The 11,745-nt window shown below is 43.2% G+C and overlaps 1 protein-coding gene across 1 annotated transcript; it reads right to left on the reverse strand.

Moving 5' to 3' along the window:
• Window positions 1-9,752: 9,752 nt before the first annotated feature.
• On the reverse strand, window positions 9,753-10,996 carry LOC109219751 (early nodulin-like protein 2). Its single transcript, XM_019384222.1, has 2 exons — window positions 10,876-10,996; window positions 9,753-10,123 (listed from the first exon to the last, which is right to left on the reverse strand). Exons 1-2 carry the CDS (start codon window positions 10,994-10,996, stop codon window positions 9,753-9,755), a joined length of 492 nt encoding a protein of 163 aa, XP_019239767.1.
• Window positions 10,997-11,745: the final 749 nt, after the last annotated feature.

Here is an 11,745-nt window from a genome sequence, read left to right on the forward strand (position 1 = left end):
GTATTTGAGAGGAAAACACAAGCATAGAGCCGCCGTGGAGGCCGGAATTCATCTGGTTTCATCTTTCTTTTTCCAAACTTAGTAATTTATATGTTTCTTTGTATGAGTTATTGTTTTGCTTTCATGTCTATGTGGAGCTAAACTTCACGTTCTAGGGTTGTGGTTTTTTCATGACTATTGTTATTCGGATATTGAGTTTGATTTCTTAGTTTATAATATTGGTTTATTTATTCAATCATGCACTTAATTATTTGATTGCTTGATCACCAATTGAATACTATCTACGAATCTTGAATTGAACTCGAAAGTGGGAATTCTAGATTGCATATAGGATTGAATAGAGCAAGTTCTTGAACCTGGGCATCGGGGAACAGATTCGCGGTTAGGATAGACATATACCTAATTGCCTTGCTTGGTTGATTTACAAGAATTATAAATGCGTTCTTGTTGATTCTAACTCCATAGACATAGGCGTTAGGTTAGCTTGAATAGGCGAGTAAGAACTCGACAGATTCTTATGAGCAATATTAACCCTGTCAACCAATAAACTAGATAAATTAATTAGTCAATTCAATAGAAGAATACAATAGAATTGTTAGTTAGCCCATAACCCTAGATCGTTTTCATTACATTGATATCATAAAAATCTGCTATCCTTTGGCTCAGAGTTCATTATTTATTTTCTTTTTAATTTAATTAGTTTAGAATCAAATACTTCTAGGTTTAATTCTTGTATAGATAATTAGGATAGTCTAATTTAGTTAATAGTTAATCACAAGTCCTCGTGGGATCGACATCCGACTTTTAGTCACTTTATTATTTGACGACCGCGTATACTTGCGTGTGTGTTTGGTCGCAACAAGTTTTTTGCGCCGTTGCCGGGGACTTAGAAATTAACTATTCTTCTAGATTAGACATTGAATTTTTTTTATTTATTCATTTTTTTTGTTTTAGTTTAGTTACTATTTTTTTATTTATTTTAACATGGAATCTTGGAATGAAAGTTATTCGAATCATGGTTATTCTTATTTTGATGATCCTTGTCCATATTGTGGAGGACCGCACTGGTGGAAAAATTGTCAGAATGTTCCCGAAAATGAGTTATGCGCACAATCTCAATCCTTTGAGTGGAATATTTGTAATATGTGTGGTGGTCAAGATGGCCACTGGGATGGTTGTCCTAATTCTTTTCATCCTTCTCTGAGCCCTTATTATGATCATTCTAGTAATGTTTGTGAGTTTGATAGGGGCAATGAAGTACAAGATATGGAACCTGATGCATATATTAGGGATATTTTAAACCAAGTAGCAGAGCAACAAGATGAACTCAAAAAAGATATGAAAAGAATGAGGGCAACAATCACAAGAATGAAGGCTAATATAGAAGAATTGAATGAAGATAGTGAGTACCAGCAAAAGGAAAATTTTGAAAAAGAGGAGATTTTGAGTCAAACTTGGCTGGTGGAACAAGCTGAAAGATTGGAGATATATGAGGCTCAACGTGAGAAAATTACAGATGGGATACAAGACCTAATAGAAGGAAGAGCTAAAATAGGACAAGAGATCGAAAAATTTGGCACTGCTTTTCACGACTTGGGAGCTCAATTGATTGCAAAGGTTGATGCGTCTAACGCCCAACAAAATAGTTCTGAGTTGTGTGAAACTGAAAAGGAGCTTATACGCCAATTCGAGGAGCTAAAATTAGAGAGTTAATCATTCGAGCGTACTTTTATTAATGATGTCCATGTTGAGGAAAGCACTCTAGAGTCATGTGAGGAAGTAGATAATGGTATATTTGAAGACTCTAGTGTGTGTACATATGAGGATGTAACTAGAGATACAATTCTAGAGTTAGGCGTACTGCTCCTCATTCCATACATTTTTCAACATTGTGTTTGGATGATGACATGGAAATCGAGTCATCTGAGCCTTTGGGGGACCAATGTACGAGGACCTGGGTGCTTATATTCTGGAATTTATCATGCCAGAGAGACATAATTACATACCTCATTTGAAAGCCAAAAAGTGTAGAACACGATATTGGTTGCTTGGCCCTGTTAAATTTGTCTCACCACCCGTAGAGCATAGCAAAAAGCTTGAAGCCAAATTGGGGGCTCAATTCATAAGTTCGAGGTGGAGGCAAAAAGTGGTTCACGTCGTGCCGTGACGTTAAATTAGGCGCTTGTTGGGAGGCAACCGAGCTTTACTGCTGTCACGCCTCCTTTTTCCACTACACCCCTGGAAAGGGTATAATAAAGGAAGGTTTTCCAATTAAAGGACAATCGAAACGTGATTTATTTATTTAAAGAATTCAGAGTCGCCACTTGGGAGATTTATGGTGTCCCAAGTCACCGGTTTCAATCCCGAATCGAGGAAAAGAATGACTCTTATATTACTGTCCGCGCACCAGAAATCTGGGTAAGGAATTCTGTTAACCCGGGAGAAAGTGTTAGGCATTCCCGAGTTCCATGGTTCTAGCACGGTCGCCCAACTGTTATATTCGGCTTAATTATCTGATTTTAAACAATTACGAAACTATGTGCGAATTTTAGTTTTAACCGCTTTTATTCATTTTTTAGAGAAAATTACAACGTTATTAAAATATGCCTCGAACCACGTCACATAAATGCACCCGTGATTTTGACATATTTTAACTTCGTTGAGATTGGGATTTGGGTCACGTAAATGAGCACCCGAGTTTAAGAAGATAAAATTATTGAATAACGCGCCTAATGCAACTACGCATTATTAACTTTGCGGGAAGCCATGGAGATTTGCTTAATGGCTTACCCAAATTTCTAAAGATTTAATCACATTTAATATCTAGGCTTCAAAATTTATACGGGGCCATATGAGCTATGTAGACTAAAAATAATTAAGGCTTGTGACATATTTATTATTAAGAAAAGATTGATCGAAGTTGCGCGAACGCATACGCAACCACAATCGTATTTTTAACGACCTTAAAGGTTTGCTACGAATATTAATTATTTTATATCTAAACTGATGCAAGGCCATAATTGGTACGCTTTAATTCTAATCTTAAGGGGAAGGGACTACGTGAAAGACTTTCCTACTGATGCAAACTTCATACATAATGATACGCGGCGCCTTCCTGAGATTCCTTGGAAGGGCGACGTACGGCTAGGCAACTGATGTCAGTGCAGTTGCTGTCCGCCAACTGAGTTCCCCTCCGTACGCTAGACGAGATTGTCAGTGCCGTACGGGAAAACCAATATCAAGAGCAATTGAGAGAACAGAAATGAGAATTCAGAATGAAAGAAAGCTTGATTGCATTAATGAAAGCTATTACAGAAAAGCAACGCGGTGTCGAGGGGGAGAGACACCAGTACAGAGAATTGCTTGCTTGCTAGAAAGTTTTGATTGCTTGATCCCCCCTAATAATACTTAAAAAAATAATCCAAAGTTACAGGAGTAGACCTAATTAAGCTAGAGAAACATAATGGAAGTGCATGAAATAAAACTACTCTATATTTACAATGAAAATGACTTAGTCTTCTATAAGGCAGCAGCAGGTCTGTTGTCAGCAGCAGTGTCTTTGGCATCGCGGTCTGCGCGCGCGGCGCTGTTGGCTTCTGCCTGCGGCTTGGCGCTCGCGAGGGATATCGGTGGGGCGACAGAGGCACCTGCGCGCTTGTCACTTGGCGCGGCCAAGACCACGGGACCGTACGTGGCGCTAGGCATTGGGAGGTTCGCTAGGACGCCACGGGGCGCGCCCAAGGGGTCATGGGGCATGGCTGGAAAGCCGCCCATGACATTCTCCCCCACCTGAGTTGGCGACGTCCTCGGCGCCTTACTTGCAAAATAATCTTCAATGAGGCTCTTGTAGGCTTTGAGGTTTGTTCCCCTCTCCCAAGTATTCTCTTCTGCATCACAGTCCTGCCATTTCACCAAAAATTCTTGGTGATCTTTCCTTGAGGCATGAATCACTCTTTCATCAAGGATAGCTTCAACATGCCTTTTCCCGGTTGAATTGGGACCTCGAATACTGGGTATTGTGAGCTGGCTCCTTGAAGGATCCTCCGTGTCTTCTCGAAAAGGTTTCAGGAGACTGACATGGAAGACAGGATGAATTTTCCACCAAGCTGGGGTATCCACCCGGTATGCAACCTTCCCAATACGTTTTTCAATGGACAAGGGTCCAATGTATTTTTGCAATAGGCGAGGGTCATGGACCCCTGCAAATAAGTACCGCTTTGGAATTTTGACCATCACTTTGTCTCCTACTTGATATTCAACAAAGCGACGATTCTGATCAGCATGCCTCTTCATCCGCTTTTGGGCTTTGACAAGATAGCTCCGCACTATCTCCAAATTCCGCCTCCACTCTTTTGAGAAGCTGGCAGCTCGAGGAGATTTAGCCATGTTTGGTGCATTCACAGTGTGTGGGAGTAGCGGTTGCTGTCCGGTAACAATTTGAAAAGCGCTTTTGTTGGTACTAGAGCTCTTTTGTGAATTGAAACACAGTTGAGCAGCATCCAGAAGCTTCACCCAATTCTTCTGCGATCCGGTTACAAAGTGGCGGAGGTATTCCTCCAACATACCATTGAACCGCTCCGTCTGGCCATCAGATTGTGGATGAAAACTTGAGCTGTGACTCAATTTTGACCCAAGGCACTTGAAGAGTTGGGTCCAAAAGTTGCTAGTGAAGCGTGAGTCGCGGTCACTAACAATGTCTTTGGGCAGGCCCCAATATTTGACGACATGAGAGAAGAAGAGTCGAGCTGTATCTTCTGCTGATATATATTGTGGGGCTGCAATAAAGGTGACATACTTAGAAAACCGGTCCACCACCACCAAGATGGTTGTAAGATCTCCGACCTTGGGCAATCCGGTGATGAAATCCAGGGAAACGCTTTCCCAAGGTCTCTTTGGGACAGCAAGTGGTTCCAAGAGTCCCGCTTGTGTCAAGCGGTCCGACTTGTTCTTCTGGCATACGAGACAAGTCTTCACATACTGAGCGACATCATCGGCCATTTGAGGCCAATAATAGGCACGACGAAGTAACGCCATGGTGCGTTCTTCACCAGGATGGCCGGCCCACAGAGTATCATGACATTCCGCTAGAAGAGTCCTCCGCAAATCTCCTCCTTTAGGAACATAAAGTCGGTTCCCTTTTACTTTCAGAAACCCATCTTCCATGTAGAACTGGCGAGTCTTGCCCTGTCCTACCAAATCAACCAAATACTGAGTAGCAGGATCCTTGATGAGTAGATCCCGTATTTGGTCCTTGATGGATGTGGCTACCTCGTTCCCCCTTAGGGTGGCGAGTAGGCACAGCGATGCTAGGTCAGCTCTCCGACTGAGCGCATCAGCAACATGATTGGTCTTTCCACTGCGATACTCCAAGTTGAAGTGGAATTCAGCTAGGAGTTCCTGCCACCTGGCCTGTCGACCATTCAGCTTCGGCTGGGTCATGAAATGGCTAACAGCTGTGTTGTCTGCCTTGACCACGAATGGGGTTCCCAGCAGATAGTGCCTCCAGAGGCGCAAGCAGTGGACGACAGCCAATAATTCTTTCTCATGGGCGGTATAGCGCCGCTCTGCATCCTTCAGCTTCCGACTCTCGTACGCTACAGGGTGCCCTTCTTGTAGCAGGACTCCACCGAGTGCATAGTCAGAAGCATCTGTTTGTACCTCAAACGGCTTGGCCAAATCAGGAAGGGCCAAGACGGGACTACTAGACATAGCCGCTTTTAATGCGTTGAAGGCCTCTACTCTCCTTGGTCCCCAATCCCAAGGTGTGACCTTTTTGAGGAGTTCTGTCAATGGCACTGCGATAAGCGAGTAGTTCTTCACAAACCGCCAGTAGAAGTTGCATAGGCCAAGGAACGCCCTCAAGGCGTGGACATCCTTAGGTGTCGGCCAATCTGTGATGGCCTGGATTTTCTGCTGGTCCATCTTGATGCGTCCTTCCTCGATGATATGTCCGAGGAAATCAATTTGCTTCTGAGCAAAGGAGCACTTGGATAGCTTTACATATAGTTCATGTTCTCGCAACCGTGCTAGGACCTTCCGCAGGTGTACCAGGTGTTCTTCCAATGTCTGGCTATATACCACAATGTCATCTAAGTAGACCACCACAAATTCATCGATGTACTCTCGGAAGACTTGGTTCATGAGAGTGCAAAACGTCGCAGGGGCGTTGGTCAAGCCGAATGGCATGACCAGGAAGTCGTACGACCCATATCTTGTCACACAAGTCGTCTTGTGTTCATCACCCTCTGCAATCCGAACTTGCCAATAACCTGTCTTCAGATCTATCTTGGTGAACACCGTAGCACCACCCAGTCTATCAAACAAGTCTGCCATTAGAGGAATAGGGTACTTGTTCTTTACGATGATTTTGTTTAGAGCTCGATAATCCACACAGAGTCGCAGGCTGCCATCATGTTTCTTTTGGAATAGAACAGGGGACCCATATGGGGACTTGGAGGGTACAATGATCCCTGTATCTAGCATTTCCGTAAATTGTCTCCGAAGCTCGGTGAGTTCGGGTTGTGACATTCTGTAAGGCGCCCGGGCAGGTGGCTTCACGCCCGGCACCAACTCAATTTCATGGTCCACAGTGCACCTAGGCGGGAACCGCTTTGGCATGTCTTGTGGCATGACATCTTCAAACTCCAGTAGTAACTCCTTCACGGGTTCAGGAATGGGACCCGAGGAGCGTTCTATATCTTCAATGCAGAGGGTTGCCAGGAACGTAGGTTCATTCCTTTTGACCCCCTTCTTCAACTGCAAGGCCGAGATGTTCTCAACGGCCATCTTCATGGGCAGGCACGGGATAATGCAGGGCTTGGCCCTATTGGTACCCATCATCAGTAGCATGTCTGCAAATGGTACAGGCATGGTGTTGGTTTGCCTTAGGAATTCCAGCCCAACAATCAACTCGAAGTCATCTATGATCACCACTCGCAGGTTGAATTTTCCTTCGTAAGGCCCAAGCTTCACCGGTACTTCATTAGCTATTCCACCCACTGGCTGGGGAGGTGAGTTGATAGCCTTGACGCTACCTTTACCTTTCCCTACAACTAGTCCAAGGCGCTCCACCTGAGTCGAGGCTAAGTAGTTGTGGGTAGCACCCGTGTCTATCATAGCCCGAATGGGCTTGCCATTCACCTTCATCTCGACGAACATTAAGGTCCTCTCTTGTTTAAGAGGAGTCTCTTCATTCGCCTTCTTTTTCCCTTTCCTGGAGACGGGACATGAGTCCTTCTTCTTACGAATACCAGCACTGGTCTCCGCTAGTGCCTCAGAAATGGAACCCACAATTGCATTGAAGGCACCTACTGGTTCAGTCTGGTCCGCATCGTCTGAGTCATCATCAGTCCCATCATCAATAGCCTGATGGGAATTCATCTGTGCATGTGGGCACTCATTGTTCCAATGTGGACCGCCGCAATGACGGCATCCTGAAGGAGGCTTTCTCGCCCCATTATTGTTGTTTGATGCAGCACTGTTGCTGCCGGAGGAAGGAGCTCTAGATTTGTTTGAGTTTCGATCTCCCCCATTTTTGCTAGGGCCACCATTGCTAGGCTGGCCCCCTTTGAATCCCGCTCGGGCAGGCGGCTGGGGCCTGTCCTTCCGAGCTTCCATTTGGTAGTCCCCAAGGCATTCAGCTACTTGGATCGCCTTGGGAAGGGTATCTACCCTCTGTCTTTGTAGCTCCACACGGGCATAGGGTTTCAACCCTTCCAGGAAGGTGAAGAGCTTGTCTTTGTCCGCCATGTCGCGTATGCTTAGCATGAGCGCAGAGAATTCCCGCACGTAGTCCCGCACTGATTTTGTCTGGCGGAGCTCCCGTAGTTTTCTCCTTGCATTGTATTCAACATTTTCGGGGAAGAATTGTAGGCGTATGGCTGCCTTCAGTTCTGCCCATGTCTCGAGAGTATCTTCGCCGGTCTTGATGGCTTCGTACTTCACCCGCCACCAGAGCTTAGCATCGCCCTGAAGATACGTGGCAGCAGTTGCTACCTTCTTAGCTTCCTCTTGGCCCCCAACCGCATCGAAATACTGTTCGACGTCAAAGATGAAGTTCTCCACTTCCTTGGCATTCCTAGCTCCACTGTATGGCTTTGGCTCAGGAATTTTCAGTTTCTGCGTTGCGGAAGCAGAGTTCACAGCGCCCCCGATTTGGTTTCCACCTCCTCGGAGTAGGCCCTGTAAATCAGCGTTGACAACATTGAGCTGGTCTGTCAATTTGTCAATAGTTTGTTGCATGGCAGTCACCCTGTCTGCCTCTTGTCCCCTGTGGGCTAAATCCTCGGCGCGCTCCTGCTGGAGCCCCTCGAATTTCTCAAAAATTTCGGCTGCCTCTGTGGCTGCCGTCTGTCGGTCTCCCTCGGAGTCGCGACTGATGTTTTCAATGTCAACTTCGGCCTGGAGCACCCTGCGGTCCAGGTCGTCCAACCTTTGCACTAGGCTGGTTCTTAGTTCAGGCACCGTATCCACAATAGGCCGTAATACCTCAACCGTCCCTTCGAGAGACGCAATGCGGTCCCCATGATTCACCATGGTCAGAAATGGTGGTAATGTCAATACGTTCCCTCGTCCGATGTCGATCCTGGGCTCTGATACCAACTATTACGCGGCGCCTTCCTGAGATTCTTTGGAAGGGCGACATAAGGCTAGGCAACTGATGTCAGTGCAGTTGTTGTCCGCCAACTGAGGTCCCTCCGTACGCTAGACGAGATTGTCAGTGCCGTACGGGAAAACCAATGTCAAGAGCAATTGAGAGAACAGAAATGAGAATTCAGAATGAAAGAAAGCTTGATTGCATTAATGAAAGCTATTACAGAAAAGCAACGCGGTGTCGAGGGGGAGAGACACCAGTGCAGAGAATTGCTTGCTTGCTAGAAAGTTTTGATTGCTTGATCCCCCCTAATAATACTTAAAAAAAATAATCCAAAGCTACAAGACTAGACTTGACTAAGCTAGAGAAACATAATGGAAGTACATGAAATAAAACTACTCTATATTTACAATGAAAATGACTTAGTTTTCTATAAGGCAGCAGCAGGTCCGTTGTCAGCAGCAGTGTCTTTGGCATCACGGTCTGCGCGCGCGGCGTTGTCTGCGCGCACGGTGCTGTTGGCTTCTGCCTGCGGCTTGGCGCTGGCGAGGGATATCGGTGGGGCGACAGAGGCACCTGCGCGCTTGTCACTTGGCGCGGCCAAGACCACGGGGCCGTCCGTGGCGCTAGGCATTGGGAGGCTTGCTAGGACGCCACGGGGCGCGCCCAAGGGGTCATGGGGCATGGTTGGAAAGCCGCCCAGGACATTAAGCATGGGTTCACACATAACAAAATTTATAAGATTTCCAGAAAAACTGCAACGCTATACACAGTTTAGGAGGGGTGGCGCATGGGTTCACATGACCCATACCCCTCCATAAATCCGCGGTGGCCCCCAAATCGACCAATGTGACTGCTAAAGATTTGAATTTTTGAGTATCAATCAAGGCTCTGCTAAGTTAAATTCATTTTATACGAATATGTTAGTCAACAAAAATATTAAAGTTTTTCGAGATTCTTTTAGTTTGTGTAAAAACTGAAAACTTTCCTGTAGTGATATTTGTTTGAATAAAAAACTCGAACTTTCCTTTTTTCCAATTTTTGCTTTTCTCAACATCTTTTTTAATATACCAATGACGCTTCAATATACCATGTTGTTCAATCAAAAGCAATTAAATCACATTTAATTGAAAGAATTAATTTAAAAAAACTGGAAGAATTAAACCAAGATACAGAAATATGCTGCTATCATCAAACTAAAGCCCCAAAAGAAACCACTAGGACTAGCAGTAAACCCTGCAGCCGATTGGGCCGGAGCCGGGGCTGGTGAAACTGACCCAATGGGCTCAGACACTGGGCTCAAAGCATTGTGGGCTTTGTGGTTGGGAGATAACACTACAACTTTGAGCTTTTGGCCCTTCTCACAATTATCTTCATGTCCACTGATGAAATAAAATGGGCCTGATCTGTAAAACTTGACTTTTGAATCACCATGTTTTAGTTCACGGATTGGCTTGTCCTTGTTGCACTTGGAATAATCATCTTGGTCAACTATAAGAACAGAATCTGACCCAATTTTGAACTTGAATACTGCAAGTTTGAAAAAAAGAAATGCCAAGTGTCAAATCATTGAAAACACCTAGACAGTCACAGAGTCAGAAATTCTAACAAGGAGATATGTATAATTCATGTAATATATGTATAATCGATGTATCTGAACTATGAAGAGTAAATAGTGAATCAAATAAGCTATTTGTGTAAATACCCTTTTAAGAAAACAGAAGAATGTCCGGTAAACCAGCAATCTAAAACAATTTCCGATCCATTTTTACCCCTACACTAAGGGGTTGTTTGGTTGGAAAGATGTTATCCCGAGATTAGTTATTCCACCTTTTAATGGGGATAAAAAAATACTACAATCCAGGGATAATTAATCCTGGAATTAATTATGCCGCCATTTTCTCTCAACCAAACATGAGATAAACTCTTCTTAAATTTAGTCTCGAGATTAATTATTCCTTGTCTCTCATACCAAACAAGCCCTAATAGTTTAACTCCTTTATGTTAGGGAAATTCAAAGGGTGGGGGTAAAGCTGCGTACATCTTACCCTCCCGGACCCACTCGTGGGAAACTACTAGGTTTGTATGCTAGGGAAATTTATATATATATATATATATATATAATATATATATATTAATTATTTGATTTTACCCTATTTCTACAGTATAATTTAATGACAAAGAGGAATCAATTCAAGAATAACATGCACTCTGCCACTGCAAATAGAGGTATAATTGTATTATTTTTTAAAAAAGAAAAAGAAGAGGAAAGGATTATTTACTAATGGTATCATTGACTTGAAAGCGATTTCTTTCGCTCCAATGACTGTAAGATTCAGTAGGATTTAAAACCCAGCCACTTTTGCCACCAGCATAGAATGTATAAGCTTCACACGAGCACATAAAGCCAAGAAAAATCAAAAAGAAAGAGCTAAGTGAAAAAAGAGACTCCATTAGGAAAAACAGAAAGTTCAAAAGCCAAAAGAAGAAATTGCAAAAATGATCACAAAGAGAGAATAATCCTGAGGTTTGATGAGTGGAAGATTTAGCAGTATTTATTGAGAGAATGTGTGAAATTACCGTTGAGTTGCATTGAGAATATATGGTAAGTCTTAGCTGTGTAATCTGTGTATATGTTAAAATCTCATAAATTAGTGAGGTAGCTTTGACCATTGAACTGTATTTTTTTCAGATAACTGTTTACATCTGGCAATAAAATGCTTATATCTGGCCGTTTGTGGAGATTTAAATTACATATAATCTGAAAGTCAAAATCATATGCATGTTGCTTCAAAGAATTAATTATACAAATAAGAAAAACAAGAAAAACACCGTTCTAATGGGAATAGAATCCTTGAAAATGTTAGAAGCTATTATGAGAAGTGTAACTAAATTGGATGAAGTATATGGCTGAACAAAAACTTTCCTCCAAAAGGCTAGAAAAACTGTATAATTTCAATGAAATATACAACGGTGTATATTTTAATAACATAATCAACTAAGCAATTTTCATAATGCCACGCCGGAATTATACAAAGCTTGAAATATTCACTCAGGGGCGGCTCAACATTGTTGGTGGCCTAAAGCAAAATTTAATAAGAGACCTTAATTTTTTTTTTAAAAAATTATATATTTTTATTTGAAGTACATTT

This window comes from Nicotiana attenuata, unplaced genomic scaffold (genome assembly GCF_001879085.1).
Source record: "Nicotiana attenuata strain UT unplaced genomic scaffold, NIATTr2, whole genome shotgun sequence".
NCBI lineage: Eukaryota > Viridiplantae > Streptophyta > Magnoliopsida > Solanales > Solanaceae > Nicotiana > Nicotiana attenuata.